This window comes from Camelina sativa, chromosome 6 (assembly GCF_030686135.1).
Source record: "Camelina sativa cultivar CO46 ecotype springtype chromosome 6, ASM3068613v1".
Classification (NCBI taxonomy): Eukaryota; Viridiplantae; Streptophyta; class Magnoliopsida; order Brassicales; family Brassicaceae; genus Camelina; species Camelina sativa.
In genome coordinates this window covers 1,819,392-1,837,644 of record NC_141885.1, presented here as the reverse complement: position 1 = coordinate 1,837,644, position 18,253 = coordinate 1,819,392, and the positions used below count along the sequence as shown (strand labels likewise).

Sequence of the window (18,253 nt, the reverse complement as noted above, 5' to 3'; positions counted from 1 at the left end):
ACCAAATTAACAATGTAATAATCTGTTATACCAAATCGACATACATAAAAATATTTTCAGACATATGATAAAAATAACAATATAGAACTTATAACAATATACTCCCTCCGTTTCAAAATATAAGATGTTTTAGAGAAATTTTTTGTTTCATAATATAGGATGTTTTCAAGTTTCTATGCAACTTTTAGATTACTTTAGTATTTTATATTATGCAGTATTGTTTCTGATTGGTTGAACTTGTTAAAAGTAAAGATTTCTTAATCTGCGTACTTTAGCTAAAAGATCCTATATTTGAAATGGAGGGATGTTTTAGAGGTTTTTGCTTGTTTCATAATATAAGATGTTTTCAATTTTTGAGGCAACTTTTAGACTAATTTTATATTTTTTTTATTATTTATTTTATGCAGTCTTGTTTCTGATTGGTTAAACTTGATAAAATTAAACATTTCTTATTATGTGTGCCTTGTCTAAAACATCTTATATTTTGAAACGGATGAAGTATTTGTTTAAATTTTTTTTAAAATAAAAAATATCAATCTCTAATTAGTACGAGTTTTATTCTAATATTATTATTATTATTGTTTAACCAGAAAAAATATTATTAGTGTTTTTGAATGTTTTGGTCAAATATACTTATGTAATATATCATATTATTAGTGTTCTTTTAATGAGTTGGTCATTTCAGTAATATGTCAAGGAACATGATATAGGAAATGACATGTGACTGAAATGGAGAATAAAGGAAACATGGGACACGCGTCACAAGATAAAGTTGGAGCCGTTAAACACCATTAGCCATGAATCATTCCAGTAAACATTATAACTCTGTTTATGTTTTCCCGTAGTATTTAAAACACACGTTAGCTCACGCTTCCATTATGCAAAAATATCTGAAATTATGAATTTTCTAGAATTCTCTAGATTGTTGCTGGATGGTGCTTTCCTATGAACGTTGTGTCAAAATTCAAAATAGAGATCATCAAAAATTATACATAAAACGTTTGTTCGCCTAATTAAAATAAATTTAGTTGAATATATATTCTCAAAGCTATATATAGCTTTTTCTCAGATGAGTATGTTTGTGTGTGTACTACTAGTTAGATGATATTTTTAGTCTACGAATAAATTTTGAGTCCCATATATAAATGTAGACCGGCCAGCCATCAATAAAGTAATAAACAAACCCCGATTGAGCGTCATCTCTGAGTATGTGGATCTAATCTCGTAATCTTATGTAGGTGTAACCCTTTGGTTAATATTTTTGTTAATTATAAAGACAATAACGCGATCGTTGAAAGAAAAAAAAAAACGGGGAAAAGAAAGAAAACAATAGAAAATTTTAAAAGTAGATAAATCTTTGCCCCCCAATTAATCTACTTTAAACGGGGATAAGCAACAAATGTTGGTAACAAAACTTTTTCCCCAAAAAAGGAACACTGTCTCTCTTCTCTGTCTGAACAAAGTATTAAAGGTTTTTCGTGAGAGAAAATCGAAAATTAAAGGTTTTGCGAAAGTTACAGTTGTGTGAAAAGTGAAAACAGTTTCAAAGTGTCCATTGATAGTTTCTCTCTTAACAAAAAAAAAAGTTAGATACCCACTTTTTATGGGCTTTAAAAGCATGTTAGAGGGAAGACACATAGTATTGAATAACCTGAGAGCCCTAACGATGTCAGTCTTCTCTCCCACTCAAGTGTTCTTGAATTATAAGGGAGAGGAGTTGCGTACAAGCTTCGTGAGCCACCTGGTTGATGCATTTGAACGGAATGCGGTAAACTTCTTCGTAGACAGACACGGGCAAAGACCTCAAAAATCTCTTTATACGGATCAGAGAATCGAGGATCGCGCTGGCAATCTTCTCTCCCAGGTTATGTAGTTTCTTTTCACGTCCTATGAGCCTTACAATTCAAGAAACTTGCGGATCAGGGAAAGCTCCTAGAGTCCTAGTCATTCCAATTTTACAATGTGGAGCCAGAAAACATAAGAAATCAAACAGGTGAGTTTGGTGACAACTTCTGGACTCTCGCCAAGTGTTCTACTGGAGATCAGATCAAGAATTGGAAATAAGCTCTCCAGTGTATCTCTGAGAAGATGGGTTTGTCATTGAGAGCCAAAAGGTGATTTTCCACTCACACTCTCTACATCTTCTTCTTCTTCTTTTATATTGTCTCTTCGTTTAACTTGCTTCGAAATATGAAGGATATTTGATGGACTAATTAAAGTATACATTTTTCTTCAAATTTTTTTGTTGACAGCTCTGAAGCCGATTTTGTTAAGAAAATTGTTACGGAGGTTCACAAAGTTACAGAAGCAATTGGAAAGGAAGAAGAAAATCAGATTAGAAAAGAAAAAGACAAAGGTCGGGAAATGCAATTAATGCATTTCCAATACGATCACGAATTTGAGAAGAGCAAAACCAAAATGTAGTAACATAAATGTTCCTATCTTGATATACTGTATAGTAGTACTTTGTTTCCTAGATATGTGTCTTTTTCAAGTAATAAATATATAGTATAATTTTTTTATTGGCTCGATTGGTTAGGGACTTCTAAGTGTAAGTTTTTCGTTGTAGATTTCATTTCTAGCTCTACAATTTTGGTTGTGAATTCTCTAAAAAGTCATTTAGAAAACTATTGAGAAAACAACGAGAGATAGAACACACAAAAATATATATCTGTAGAAAAAAATTTATTGAGTATCATAGTTAATACAATGTACATTTCCTCTTATATAAGTAGAAGCAGGCCTAGTTTTTTTTAAGTAACAAAAACAGTTCTTTTTTTGGTAAGGCACTAAAAGATAAATGTGCTATTCTAAATTACTCTATAATATTGACAGATACGCCCTCCTGTTTTGTTTAGTTGACATTGTAGAGTAAAAATTTTGTTTTATAATAGTTGTTGTCTTAAATTTTTAACGCATATGATATGCTCAAATTTACCCTAGAGCTATTCTGTCAAATTAAGAGGTCACTGTAATATTTAGGGGTCGAATTCCACAGAGACTCAAGATCAAACACAATAAATTATAGAGTTTTGTTATTACGCTAAACAAGATGATTTAAATTAAAAAGGCAATGCAAAATATTAAATTAAACTGTTGTAAATTCAAGAGATCAAAAAGCTAGGTCCAGGGAATTTCTCAAGAAATTAAAAAATATTAAATCAATAAATTAATTAGGATTCAAGCAATTAAAAAACAGATCTAGAACTCAAAACTCTTTTGTAAAATAAATCAGTTCTCACTGTAAATATTATCTAAATTTAAAACCAGAAAATCCAAATCTCTTTGTAAAATTCTAGGTTAAAAAATCAGCTTTAAAAACAGGTTTAGATTGTTCACGAAATTACTAAATCAAATCTCTTTGCAAGAAGTAATTTTGCTCATCAAAAGGTTTTATCAAGAAAATCAATTATATTCTCATATCAATCAATAATCCTAAGATCTAAATCCAGATGGCTAATCAAAGATCTAGCATTAAGAACAATCTATGATGAAGATCTAGAAAGATAAAGAATCCTAAATAAACAGATCTAATAAATCATAAAATCCCTGTGAAAAACCCTGAACCTAACAAGCAAACTACTCAGACATAATCAATGAAGCACAAGACATCATTCTGAATAATATGCAATAGAAATTAAAAGAGTAAAGAGGGAGTTCAAGAATTCTTCTCTCAAAACAGTTCAGATCTCTCTCCCAAAAGCTCTCAAAATCTCACAGGGTTGCAGAAAAATAAAACTTGCTGAATAAAACTTAAGGGTTTTCTAAAACCCAAAAACAATATATATATGTCCTAAAACACGTCAGGGACTTCTGTTGCAAATATGAAAAAATTTGGGCAACTTTGTAAACAGATGAACATGGGTGTCGACAGATTCTCCTTCGGTGTCGGTCGATGCTGCTACTCTGATCCGACTCCAAGTTCTTTTCCTTCTGTAAAATGCTCCAAAGTCATCCAAATTGCTCCATTTTGCTCTTTCTATGTCAAAGTCCTAGAAAACCTGCAAAGACTCAAAAACATCCTAGAAAACAAATCAAAAGACTCAAAAAGACTCCTTATATCATGGTTAAAAACCACAAAAACCATGATATATCAGCATACATTTGATAAAATTATAAATTTTATGTCAATTATTTTAATATATTGACCAATAAAAAAATTTAAAAATATATATTTAAAAAGAGTATAATAAAAAAATTATGCATTAAAAATGGAGGAAGTATATATGTAAATGTAATGCTAAAAAGAATAAAATAGATACATAAATGGATAAAAATAAAAAAGCAAAAATGAATAGACTCTAGTAAAACCTCTATAAATTAATAATCATTATAAATTAATAAAGTTTGCTAGTACCAAGTCGGAACAGTATAATTAATAACAAAGTTTGATAATATAATAAAATAATAATTTTTTTGAAATCTCCATGTAAAATATGGTCCCAATAATATCATAAATTAATAATCATGTAAATTTATATATATATATATATATATATATATATATGCTGATATAGTAAAGTATTTTTTTCTGAAACCTCATATCTATAAAACAATTGTTATGTTGTATCTTCAAACTATAATGATATAAAATATTCTATAACATTTCATAAAACAACTAAAACTTTTTAAAGTTTTCAATTTCTAAATATGCATCTTTTACATTTTGATAGTTTGATAGATTATTAAAATATGATAATTGATATTCTTATTCATAATGTTGAATATTTATGTCATATGTATAAGTGAATTTGTCTATAATATTTTTAATTTACTATCAATAATATTTTTTAATTATTTCAAATTCAATTTTAATAACAGAAAATTTACAACATCCAAAACTCTAATCTTATTTTGCAAAAATTGTCTCAACTCATAATCTTCAAAAAATTTAAAATTTAAAATATACCTATAAATTAATATAAAATAATATCACTACAAATTAATAAAATGTTTTGGTTCCAACATTATTAATTTATAGAGGTATTACTGTATGTATTGAAAATAAAAATTTTGATCCAATAATCTTTTGTTAACCATGTTAACCAAAAGCTTGGAAAGTATATTTATAAAACCTGTCTTTAATATTTTTTTTAAAGATATTATGGTAGTCCAATATATATATATATATTTTGTCAATATATATTATGCAAGCTTATTCATAAACACACCATACAAGCAAGCTTATTCATAAACACAAACATATATCAAATGGAGTAGTCATGTACCACTCTGAAACCCAGAGTCAAAATCTAAACACGTTTCAGCAGTTTGACCCAAATTTGGTAATTAATTGCTAGATTAACATTTCATATATTTCATGACTAGAATGACCCAATTTTATGTACAAAGACTAAAATCTCACCAAATTTATGATATTATTGGAATTTCAAAAAAATTATTATCTTATTATCTTATTATCTTATTGAATTTTGTTATTTTTTATACTATCCCGACTTGGGACTAATAAATTTTATTAATTCATAGTATTTATTAACTTTTATAGGTTTTACTGTACGTTTACATATACAGTATGTGTATAATTGTATGTGATAAAAAGTACCAAAAGAAGAAATAACATAAAAAATGTTTTTAAAACCGGACCGGAAGGTGAACCGGAAATCTTTCGGGTCACTGGGTCAATCGGTCGGACCGGTTGAACCACGGGTCAATTAGTTTATTGGTTTGTTTACATTTTCTAAATAAAATATCTATTTTTCTATAAATATATGAACAAAACATACATAATAAAATACTAAACAATTAAAATTAAAGTTTTAAATGATTAGATAAAATAACTAAGTGATTTTTCTATAAATAAAAACATTTAAATTTAATTTAGTTTGAGTTTGAAGTGTGATAAAAATAAAATATTTAAATTTGATATTGACCCGTTGGTACGACCCGCCGGTTCAACCACTGGTTCACGAATTTTTAGCGGGGTTTTTGCGGGTTTTTAGTTATTCGGTTTTTAGAAATAACCCATACCGGAATGTCTACCGGATCGCGGTTGGACCGGTCCGACCGGCCGGTCCGGTCCAGGTTTAAAAACATTGCTATAAACCATCTAAAGCAAACAACAGTTGATAAACGCTTATAATTTTTTTAATGGGGTTTAAAGTTTTTGTTGTTTAGGTATTGTTATTAGGTTTATGTACCTTTAGAAAGTGATATTAGGTATGCTACTTTCTTAAAGAGTTTACTATCTAAAAGACCATTTTTTCATTGTTTTAAATATATTATAAAGTATTATTAGGTACTTTTAAAAAGTGAAATTAGGTTTCGGATATTTTTAAAATAGTTTTGAAAGGTAGTATTGTAATGAAAGTAATATTTAATATCGAAGTTTTAATTCAATTTATGAAAAAAAAAATTTAATATAATGAATGAATGATATTAGAAGTAAGATTTTACAAATAATTTAGTTTGAGTCTTAGCTTCTGTAAGCATTTAGTCGTCTTTTTCATCGTCTTCATCCTAGTTGAACGGTAGTGGAATTGACTTGAAAGCTCGGAACTTCCCCACATTATTCAAATGCTCATTTTCTACCCTGTTAAAAAAAACTAAACTTTCAAAAAAACCATCATACAAAAAAAAAGGTGAAGAAGAAACCAAAGTAACAATGTGTATAGTAAGTAGACCTGAAGAAATTCCACATCCCACGGCGAATAATCTCAAGAGAAGCCATAACTGCAAGCGTCGTCTGCTTATGCATGAACTCGAATTCGAAATTCAGTACCGTTTGCAACCACGCGAATCTCAACACAACGTTCAAGATCTACAGTTGAGTTTTCAAGAATTCAGTTTTTTTTGTTCTCTATGCTTTGGAGATTATATAACCGAAGATGTTTTATATGCGCTTACCATTGCGATGAAGTATACTTTTTTCTGTGGGATGAGAAGTTTATCCCGAAGCCATCGGTTTTTAGATGTTTTGTTCAGAAGTCCCCAATCATGAACAAAGTCCCAGTATGTACAGAAAACAGCAGCAAGAACTGAGGAACCAACAGCTAACACTCTGAGTTTGAAATGTAATGTAGGATTCTTCAATAGAGGATCCTTCCAGTTTTTTTCTTCAAAACCATAAGCTGTTCTTAGAATAACAGCTATTATTGTAAACAAGTACTTGACTCCGTTGTATCCTTGATCAACGCTTCTTTCCTCAATCATACGCCGCATGCACTGCACCAATTGAAGGAGAACAGAGATGGTATTATTAAAATTGCTCTAGACATGTTGTTTCTTTTGAAGAAACTATTTTGTACGTACTTGAAGGAGGCGGGAAAGATATGGGATTACTGCAACAATGTATAAGGAATAGCTGTAGATGTTTGAGGCTTCGCAGGTGCTTTTTCTTTTTGTGAAGTCTTCCCAACCGTAGTAGCATATGTAGAAGTTGATGCTTCGAAGAGCTTGTACTTGGCTAGTTAACTGATCTCCTAAAAAGTAATCAGGTAACGTTACCTGCATTGAGAAAGCATTAGTAAACCATATATATGATTATCAACATTGATATATAAGCCGTTAGATTTATGTCTTTTACCTTGTAAAGAGGAGCAGCAAGGCAGTGAAACAGACATGTGAGGAAGAAGAACCGACTCGAGCGGTAGAGAAAATGAAATGGCAAGATCAAAACTACAAACAGAGCCTAAAACAAACATCATATAGAGCTAGGATCATCATATAGCTGAGCTTGCATAAAAAAAAGAACAAAATATTTGGATTTACGGACTTACAACAAAAAGGAAAAGAGGAAGAAGTTCAGTTAATTCTTTGTAATTTTTGGTTTTGGAGTTTACTTGCATATCAAGATTTCCAAGAACACAAAGCAACGCAAACGTTCCAATGGTGAATCCTAGAAACAGAACTTGTCTGTAACCAAGTTCAGTTCCTTGCTTGTAGCCAAATATAAAGGCATAATTTACTCTATAACGCTTCCAATAGTATATATCAATCGCATACATAGTTATGTGAAGCACGATGAACCCGAACAAGCTGCATGCATGAACAACGGATGCGTCTAAGCAACAAGTTTAACCTCAAAATGAAATTTGTAGGAGAAGAGTGATATGAAGGTTTACCTATAAAGAGGGAACAAAGTATTCATGTAGTCTTCATAGGCATCATTGGAAGAGGCTTTCCGTGTGCGTATGATCGTGACAAGAGCCACGATAAGAGAAAACACACATCCAGCAGAGAAACCTGAAACCAATTTCCTCGTAAGCACAAAAATAAACAAAATGACAAAACCAGAGCATGGTGCTGTGTATATATGATTGTACCAGTGGAAAATGTAACTCGGTGTCTCTCTCGTTTCATTTGAGGTCGTAAGAAGTTCATTCCTTTTCTCCTATTACCATTTGCAAAATGCTTTATGAATGTAGCTTCAACACGTTGTATGAGTTTCACAAGCTGCGGATATAAGAGAAGGTATGATCAATACAAGGATCGAAGACAGAGGAATCAATGGAGTTACTAAACTTAGTCAAGCTCACCTCATCAGAGCTTCCGAGATACGAATTATCAACCATTTTCATGTAAGACTTTGAAGCATTCCTTGAAGTTATCTGTTTCAGAGCACCTTTCAGTCATACTTTAAACCCCAAAAATCAAAATCTCAAAGTCTCAAACCAATCTTTATACCTTATCATACTTCTTCAATATCTTCGAGAAGGCCAAAACATTCAGAAAGCTGTAGCTTTTGAGAAGACGAAGCTTCTGGTAAAACTCGACGAAGGCGAATTTGAGCATCTCTTCGACTTCGTTCAGATTCTGTCTATTGAATTTGATCTCGTTTTGGCTTGAGGAATGGAGAACGCCTTTGATGGTGGATCGAGGCGTTGCTTTAGTGTTGTTTATCTTGATGTGATCTAGAACCTCGATTGGTGCTGGCCTCGCACCTCTCACCTTGTTCAAGCTGCTTGTTTTCACGTCGACGGAGCCGTGATCTTCATTTTCGTCGTCTCTGCTGAAGCTTCATTCTTGAATGGCCTCCATGTGCACTTGAGCTCGAGGGTTCACTGTAACCAAACACGAGGGAGATATTTAAATTCATCAAATTTCAAATTGTGCGTTTCGGTTTACGATCAGTTTGATTCAACCAAGATTAATTCAGAATATGATGTAAAAACATTAGAATATGGTAATAAACTGATGTAAAAAATAAAAATAATTGTTTTCATATATTTAATTCTTTCTTTTTTACATCAATTTATTACCATTTTCTAATGTTTTCACATATACTCTGAATTAATCTTGTTTGAATCAAATCTAATTCAATAAATTTAAATTGAAAAAATTACTGCCTGTCAAAAAAACAATTCCATGAATTAACTGCATTTGGTTATCTTACTGGTTCGAGTTCTGGCGGGTGTAGATGCAGCGATCGCGGCCGTCGAAGTCGCAACATCAGAGGCCAAGCGAGTCATCTCTACCTTCCGTTCCTCCCATCCCCACCCAACAGGATTCTCCACCTTAACCCTAAACGCAATAAGAGCATCCATTTGCTTATTAAGCATAATTGCATCCTTCAATACTTCTTCCACTTTCTCTTTATAGAATTTGTCAATTCTATTGAACTCATCGTCGAGTCGCCGGAAAGAAACCAATTCATACTCTCCTCCTTCCTCTGCCGTCATTAGAAACGTTGTCTCTAGTCCATGAATCGCTTTGTTAACAAGTATCGGAGCCTTACCTGTTAGGAGTCCCACATCGAAAAGTTAAACAATATTACAATAATACATGAAAATTACTACTTAGCTTTGAGTCAGAAGCTTAAGAGTACCTTCCTCGATGTCAGTTTCTGAAGCGTAGTTGGATTGGCTGGAGCTTTGTCTTTTCTTTCCCGGTGTTTGGACAAGACAGCTAAATGCTCTGTATAGAGTCATTTTCCGACTAAGTCCTTCACCGGAGACCGCATGATGTGGAGGAGGAGGAGGGTTGGTTTGTTGTTTGAGTTTGATGATTTCTTTGAGAAGGGTTTTGAGATAATCGTAGCTTATGTAAGCTTGTTGCCACTCTGGTACCATTTGTGACGACAATTCTTTACCGAACTTCATCTTACTCTTTCTAGATTTCTTGTTTTGAAATCTTTCTTTGTTGATGTGTCTGAAAGAAAGACTGAAGAAGTTTATACATAGTTATAACGACCAAGTGACTTGTATGCATAGTATTAATATATATTGTTAGTTGGAAGATACGACCCAGTCGATATTTTTGTGGAGCAAATATAAAATTTATCTCTTGCTGTTACACCAAGACAGTAGTATATGACAAGTGTAGTTTTAAAAAAAAAATAGAGATTATTTCACAAGACATTGAGCCACTTGTAAAAATTGTCGCTCGAGTGATGCAATAGTCAATACAAATTGCGAGTAGCGAAGAATTACCGATCGACCATGTGGAATTAAATGATCCACGATATAATTAATCGAGGTTTCAATAACTAGTTGCTTGCAGTTCTACCAAAATTTTATTAAATTGTCTACGACATGATCAATCGAGGTTTCAATCAATTACACAAAATTAATTAAACACTACCATTCATGTGCATATATATATCAATTACCATTCTGATCCAATGACGATCTTAAAGCTTTCCCTTGATTCGACATATTGTGATCTTTCCTACAAGTTCCATGTATAGTTATTATTTTCTGTTATTTATACAATTGATAGCAATTTTAAAAATATACATCGATTTATAGGTTAGTCTATAATCTATTATATCAAAGTTAAATGTCTTTCAGTATTGTATATATTTTTGTGTTCAACCGTCTTTCAGAATTTATATATAATGTCTCAATTTGTGTTACATGTATACGTTAATTAACCAAGTCATTGCTCAGTAGGATATAATATCGATATATATCTTAAATCTTAATCATCAATGTTATGTGTCGCTTATATAGTTGTGCATATTATATTTATATTAGTTAGACTAGTTTCCACTTTCCATAAATAACGATAGAAAAATACTGAAATTATTTGATATTTTTGAATATATATACGTATGCCGTTTACCATTACCATTGTAACAAAGTCGTGTTGATATTTTAATACACATTGTGAATGGTAGGGTGTCAATCGGGTTGGCTCGGCCCGGCCCGGCCTGAAATCCGTAAAGCCCGTATATGTTTGAGTCCGGCCTGGTCCAATCCGAAATATTTCCGAACCTATATTTCAAAGCTCGAGCCCGGCCCTAACATGGCTATAGGGCTTTTCGAGATTTTTCAGGCTTATCTTACCGATCAACAATTCAAACTTATAAGCCTTAAAAAGTAGTGTTTGAAGGTGTATAAAACAAATCAATCAAAAATTTAATAACTCATCTATATTCACTACAACCAACTTAATTTAATAGAAAAAGTTTATAACTAAATAAAATTTCTATACTTTAACCAAATTAACCAATATATAATTCATATAAAACATCATAGATAAAAAATTTAAAAGTATTAAGTATGGTAATTAAGTAAATATGAAAACTAGGATTAGAGTTTACAACTTTACAATAAATTATTAATCAAATATTGCAATAAAACAAAAATGTTAACAAAAAGGTACAAATATTTTTGTTTAAGGGCTTTTCGGGCTGGCCCGAGCCCGGTCGGGCTAAGCCCGAAAAACCCTATTGCCCAAACGGACTGAGCCCGAAAGGCCCAATTTTTTCTGAACATATATATTTAAGCCCGAGCCCGCGTGCTTTGGCCCTAATTGACATGTATATGAATGGACGAGTCAAGGTCAAGCTCAAAATCGTGATGTAAAAAGAAAATGTTAATCCGTCCAAATACTATTTGTTTTTGTATCAACAGAGAAGAAGTACTTTCAATAATGACTAAATATTTCTTTTTGTTGGTTGGCAACAAAAATCTTATAAATCATATTAAAAACAATCTTTTGCCAGATCCCAAAAGTAAGAAAAACATTTTTAACAATAACAATACGGGTATCGTTAAAGAACAATATGTTATTAATTTTCTAAAAAATTGGTTAAATATAATCTATATTATAAAAGTTGGCTAACTCTCTTCATTTGAGTGACACGTCAGCAGTGGAAAGAGTGCCACCTGTCTATCATTACTAAAAAAAAGAATCTAAACTAAAAGAAATATGAAACATCTTGTATGTCTTTTTTATATATATATATATCCCAAAAACAGTTTCAATATTCATATAAGAAATTTAGAGAAGCTTAGAACATGTCCTAAGAAAGTAGATGCATCACCAAAAGATAAAAATGCATCAGGAGTGAATCAAATAGCCACTTCTTCCTCTTGATGTAAACCATGAATATATCGACATATGGTTTAGGCGTTACAATTTTGTCAATAGTTGGAAGAGTTGCAGTAATGATCGAGATATTTCTTAATATTGTAGAGAAATTTATGAAAGTTTGTCCCAAAAGAAATAATTTTTTTTATATGATGAAGATTAGACTTTTGTTCACTATCAAATGGAAGATAATTGAATTAAATTGTAGAATGTTAGTTAGAAAAATACATAGACAAAGACAAAGGGGGTTTTCATATTCTAATGTTTAGAAGTTGTCAAAAAAAATTAAATGAAATTCTTATTAAAAACAATTTAGAGTTATATTAAAAAAATAGAAGAGCTAACATAAAAAGAAGGTGTCTATCTTAATTATATCTATTAAAGAGTTAGCCAAGCTGCAATTCTTGATAAATGAAAATGTTAGTGTTTCATAGTATATAATTGAGAAGCGAAGATATTTAAATACTTAAGCTTCTTTTGAATGAATGTAAAATTTATTCAACTAAAAAACTCTTTGTTACAAAATATGCATCCTTAGATCAAGCTTTTATTTGAAATATGTTTTTAGAAATTTTAGACAAGAATTATAGAATGTTTAAATCTCTCAAAACAAAGTTGTTGATGCATGCATCTAATAATTCAATTACAAAATGAGAAAACCTATGTGAAGTATTAAAAATAAAATTTTAAAGATTTCTACAATTAAAAATAAACAAAGATTAATAAAAAGGACAAAATTACTAACACAACTGTTTAAAAAATGGTAGACGTCCACGTATAGTGTGGGTATTCATCTAGTAAATAAATAATTTTGGAAGATGTGATATTTGTTCATAGAATGCATAGACAAATGGTTAAATATTTATCTTTTATTTTTAAAAAGTAGTTGATTATTGGTTAAATGGGCCTTAAACGTAACGTCAAAGCCCAATAGACGTTATAAATTCTAAGCCCGTTATAAAAGCAGTGATTGAGTGTTGTTATAGAAGACATGCGTGCTCTTTCCCATCTTCTTGAATCTTGAGTTGAACGCTCTCCACAACCATTCTCACTCACTTCGTCTTCCCCCGCCATCTGTGATTTGTAGGGTTTTTGTTCTTCATCTTCAATTTCCGAGAAGAACTCAACGGAGAAGAAATAATCATCACTCTTCTTGTAGGTAAAAACCATCTCCGGCTTTGTATAGATTTGTGTTAATTTGATTTCATCTGTGTGATTCTCTGAATTTTTTTATTCATCGTTGTGATTGAAATTGTGTATTTTTTTGTTTTAGAATTGTGAAAAAATGGCGAAGAAGCAAGGATCTGCGATGTCTCTTGATGTATTTGTGTCAACAATGGCACCACTTATAGATATGGAGAAAGAAGCTGAGATCTCGATGTCGTTAACCTCTGGTGCTTCCAGGAATATAGAAACCGCTCAGAAGAAAGGAACAACGATTCTCAATTTGAAATGTGTTGATGTTCAAACAGGTCTCATGGGTAAATCACTTATTGAGTTTCAATCAAACAAAGGAGATGTTCTCCCTGCTCACAAGTTTGGTAACCATGATGTTGTTGTGTTGAAACTGAACAAGTCTGATCTTGGTTCTTCTCCTCTTGCGCAAGGAGTGGTCTATCGGTTAAAAGATTCTTCGATCACCGTTGTGTTTGATGAGATTCCTGAAGAAGGGTTAAACACTTCTCTCCGGTTGGAGAAGCTTGCCAATGAGGTTACGTATCGCAGGATGAAAGATACTTTGATTCAGCTTAGCAAAGGTGTGTTGACAGAACCTGCTTCTGATTTAGTGCCTGTCTTGTTTGGTGAGAGACAACCAACGGTGTCTAAGAAGGATGTTAAGTCTTTTACTCTTTTTAACAAGAACCTTGATCAGTCACAGAAAGATGCGATTACAAAGGCTTTATCTTCAAAGGATGTGTTTTTACTTCATGGTCCTCCTGGTACTGGTAAGACAACGACGGTGGTGGAGATAATCTTACAGGAAGTCAAACGCGGTTCAAAGATTCTTGCTTGTGCAGCTTCGAATATTGCAGTTGATAATATTGTTGAGAGACTTGTTCCTCATAAAGTTAAGCTGGTGAGGGTGGGACATCCTGCAAGGCTTTTACCACAAGTACTGGATAGTGCTCTAGATGCTCAGGTTCTAAAGGGAGATAACAGCGGTCTAGCGAATGACATCAGAAAGGAAATGAAGGCATTGAATGGGAAGTTGTTGAAAGCGAAAGATAAGAACACAAGGAGAGAAATCCAGAAAGAGCTTCGAACTCTTGGTAAGGAAGAGCGTAAGAGGCAGCAATTAGCTGTATCGGATGTGATCAAGAATGCTGATGTCATTCTCACAACTTTGACTGGTGCATTAACACGAAAGCTCGATAATACAACTTTTGACTTGGTGATCATCGATGAAGGGGCACAAGCTCTTGAGGTAGCATGCTGGATTGCTCTGCTAAAGGGTTCAAGGTGTATACTTGCAGGAGACCATCTCCAACTCCCTCCGACAATCCAAAGCGCTGAAGCTGAAAGGAAAGGATTAGGGATAACACTTTTCGAACGGCTGGCAGATCTCTATGGAGATGAGATCAAGTCCATGCTTACTGTCCAGTATCGTATGCATGAGCTTATTATGAATTGGTCATCGGAAGCGCTTTACGATAATAAGATAACAGCGCATTCAAGTGTTGCCTCACACATGCTTTTTGACTTGGAGAATGTAGTAAAATCTTCTTCAACTGAGGCGACTCTACTATTAGTGGATACCGCTGGGTGTGACATGGAAGAGAAGAAAGATGAGGAAGAGAGCACCTATAATGAAGGCGAAGCAGAGGTTGCAATGGCACAGGCTAAGAGACTAATGGAGAGTGGAGTTCAACCTTCTGATATTGGAATTATCACACCTTACGCTGCTCAGGTTATGCTGCTTAGGATTCTTAGGGGCAAAGAGGAGAAGCTAAAGGACATGGAGGTCTCTACTGTGGATGGTTTCCAAGGTCGAGAGAAAGAAGCTATCATCATTTCCATGGTTCGATCAAACTCGAAGAAAGAGGTTGGATTTTTAAAGGACCAAAGGCGAATGAATGTGGCTGTTACTCGCTCTAGAAGACAGTGTTGCATCGTCTGCGATACAGAAACAGTGAGCAGTGATCAATTTCTTAAACGTATGATTGAGTACTTTGAGGAACATGGCGAGTATCTCAGTGCCTCTGAGTACACAAACTAGTAACCTCAAGATTCTTAAAATTTCAGGCCAATTGATAGATATGTTTCTTGGTTTGGTTAGCTAGCAAAGACAAATCATCTTCGTGAAAACCAATTTAACTCCAGATTTGAAATATTGTACCAATTCTTGGTACAAAGACGACACAACCTTCTGTTTAGTTACATCTCTTACTTTACAAAAACCGAAACAGGTCTTAAGTAAAACGAAAGAAAAGGAAAACTCAGAGGTGAGAACTAATCATATCCTGCTCTAGTGACTAGTGGTTAGTGAACTATGTCATTATCAGTTTTCACTGATACATTCCTGAGGATTGGCGTAGAAATAATCTTCTTCCTTTGGTCTATCAGAGATAACTTTCCTATGTGTTGGTTCTCCCATCCTTTGTCCTTGATGGGCTTCCTTGACAGCTACTGCAAACTCATCCCAAGAAAGCGTTTTGTTGTTATGCAAGTCCAAAAGCTCCACAAGTCTCTTCCGGTCTAGCAGGATTGTTCTCTTAAACCCAAGATATCTGCAATTAGAATGTTCCATTTATGAATCTTACTGAGAATTGAATATATTTGATTATAGAGAATTATTACCGTCGATGACCTTCAACAACTTTTGCCATGTTTCCATAGTAGGTAGGGATAAAAGTGTTGCTAGCTACGGACACTATGAAATCTAGAGCTGCCATTTGAGATGAATGGTTCTGAAACTGCTGCAATTCTGTTGGATCCAATAACATTTCCTTTTTTACCTGGAAAAATCAACATGTCACCATCATCACCAAAATTTGATCATATCGAAAGTGGATAATGTTGAGAGTGATAAAAACTTACAATTCGTGGAAATGATTCCTTTAGGAGGGCTAATCTCTTTGCACCACCATAAATCTCACCAGCAGCAATGTATATTTGTGTATCCTTTTGAAACCCCAATGCTTTTAAGACCAAAACCACCTCCTCGGGTGTCAATGGACACAGCCCTTGCACTCTCCTTTCTTCTGAGACTACCTCTTTCTCTCTCCACCATGGATATGCATACCTAGAGAACGCACATAAGAGAACCCAGAAATCAAGATTTTATAAAAAGGTGAAAGCATCATATGCCAAGTAACAGTTTTTACCTCATCTTTTTGAGTTGTTCAGCTTCTTCCTCAGTGCAGCCATGAGTGCAACCAGAGAAAGCCAACATGTCCATCTCATATCTCAGATGCAAAGCCACAAAAGAACCTCTTTGTTGAAGAATCCGAACCAGCTTTGATCCCAAAGCCTCAATCCGCGGAGTGAACTTCAGTCCTTGGAAATTAACTCGGCATCTCAGCCTTTGAAGATCAAGAGAAAGACCATTGTTCGCCAATCGTGTATCACTCCTAACAAAGTGTATAACTTTACGTTTACTGAACCGTGGCAGTACCTAAAATCAAAAAAATCCGAACAATCAAGAACGCAGATTCATAGGCATTTCAGATTCATCTTATGGAAGCAAAAGAAACTTGCAAATAAACCTGTTGCAAGTAATATAAGTCGCTGGACCAACTCACAGGAGGCATTTCGAATATTTTGTATCCATACTTCTTACTATAACGTTTTGGAAGTCTCCTTACGATCCTAACTTCATCTCTTAATGAATCAATGAAATGCTTGCTGTCAAAAATGTCCTCAAAATCACTGCAAAAGGATGAAACTTTGGGTTGCTTCAGCTACACAAGATGTTGCGCATTTAGTATTCCTTCAAAAGACCAAACGAACATGTGATACCTTGGATCAGCCCAGAAAGATTTTTTATCAAGTTCAGGAACAACAAGAGTCAAATTCAATAGCCTAGCAACAGTCACCATATCACAAATCTGAAAAAGAGACAATACAAGCATCAAGAAACTAAACCACTAATTCTTGAAATGAGAGAGCAATGCAATGAAGAGAAAGTTACACGAACCGCTGCACGCATTTGATTCAAACCACCATTACAGGACACTAGTAAAATTCCATTACTTGTATAATTCCCTATAAAAAAAAAATTAAAACTTCCTTAATCTCTCAAGCACCAAACCAAAACCCAAAATACACAAATCGATTGAAGAACACATAAACTAACTTGGTGGAGGAGGCGATAGTCGAACTGGCTCGACAGGGAGAGAGAACCTAGAAATCTGATTGGATAAACCAGTGAAGATTTGGGAATGCCAAAAGAGCTGAATCAAGCAAGTCCAAACCAAAATGCAAGAACAGACTCTAAAGAACCAAACTTGAAATCGAGCTTTGGGAACTGATTGATGATGACTCGGAGGCTTATTATAGTCACTCCGCATCAGAGTACCACTCTCCGATCTAATTTCCATGTATCTCACGACGAAGACACTCATCGCCGCTTCATCATAACCTAAAAATTTCTGAGGAGATATCCCAAAAAGGGATCACGAGGAGAGGGAAACGTTGGGAAAACTAATGCGGACAAAAAATATAGATACGACCGTACAAAGTTTTGTTTTCTTATGTTTATGTTTAGGTGTCTTTTCCCGTGAGAAAAATTGAAACTTTCCCGAGAAAAGTACCTACTTTTGGGAAGAAGGAAGAAGGAAGATTGTTCAAACTATTGAGGGCTATTTTTCAAAATCAAGAATTTGTCTATGAGAAAAACATGAAGATCCGAACAGATTGATCTCATCATCATAATCATCTTCACCCTTTTAAAATTTGAATTATTAATTACTATAACTATTCTGGTTTTTGTCACCAAGCTAATCATTATTTATCTCATTGTAAAATTGTCTGTTTA

The 18,253-nt window shown here is 33.4% G+C and overlaps 1 protein-coding gene and 3 pseudogenes across 6 annotated transcripts; 2 read left to right on the top strand and 2 right to left on the bottom strand.

Moving 5' to 3' along the window:
* Positions 1 to 1,666: 1,666 nt before the first annotated feature.
* Positions 1,667 to 2,424, top strand: LOC104793856 (disease resistance protein RBA1 pseudogene; annotated as a pseudogene).
* A 4,026-nt stretch (positions 2,425 to 6,450) lies between these two features.
* LOC104790095 (phosphate transporter PHO1 homolog 2-like) lies at positions 6,451 to 10,064 on the bottom strand (annotated as a pseudogene).
* Positions 10,065 to 13,244: 3,180 nt separating this feature from the next.
* LOC104790093 (uncharacterized) lies at positions 13,245 to 15,639 on the top strand (annotated as a pseudogene). Of its 2 annotated transcripts, none has more exons than XR_015560266.1 (2): positions 13,245 to 13,435; positions 13,550 to 15,639. The product of XR_015560266.1 is annotated as an uncharacterized LOC104790093, transcript variant X1 (transcript). The 2 variants fall into 2 exon arrangements; XR_015560267.1 differs by having other exon boundaries at positions 13,261 to 13,431.
* Positions 15,573 to 18,199, bottom strand: LOC104790094 (rhamnogalacturonan I rhamnosyltransferase 4). 4 transcript variants are annotated; one of them, XM_019246615.2, is made up of 8 exons: positions 17,573 to 18,199; positions 17,414 to 17,481; positions 17,236 to 17,324; positions 16,983 to 17,145; positions 16,602 to 16,891; positions 16,315 to 16,519; positions 16,075 to 16,232; positions 15,573 to 16,004 (listed from the first exon to the last, which is right to left on the bottom strand). In XM_019246615.2, exons 1-8 carry the CDS (start codon positions 17,838 to 17,840, stop codon positions 15,776 to 15,778), a joined length of 1,470 nt encoding a protein of 489 aa, XP_019102160.2. In that variant the 5' UTR covers positions 17,841 to 18,199; the 3' UTR covers positions 15,573 to 15,775. The 4 variants fall into 4 exon arrangements, with proteins under 4 accessions (XP_019102160.2, XP_019102161.2, XP_087311835.1 ...); XM_019246616.2 differs by having other exon boundaries at positions 16,085 to 16,232; positions 17,573 to 18,196; XM_087455709.1 differs by having other exon boundaries at positions 16,085 to 16,232; positions 16,983 to 17,161; positions 17,573 to 18,143.
* Positions 18,200 to 18,253: the final 54 nt, after the last annotated feature.

Excerpts from the sequence above, each read along its gene's own strand:
- LOC104790094 (XM_019246615.2), bottom strand. The coding sequence starts at position 17,840 with ATGAGTGTCTTCGTCGTGAGATACATGGAAATTAGATCGGAGAGTGGT. Across the intron at positions 17,482-17,572 it reads ACTATCGCCTCCTCCACCAA|GGAATTATACAAGTAATGGA; the intron begins GTTAGTTTATGT and ends TTTTTTTTATAG. Across the intron at positions 17,325-17,413 it reads TGAATCAAATGCGTGCAGCG|ATTTGTGATATGGTGACTGT; the intron begins GTTCGTGTAACT and ends TCTCTTTTTCAG.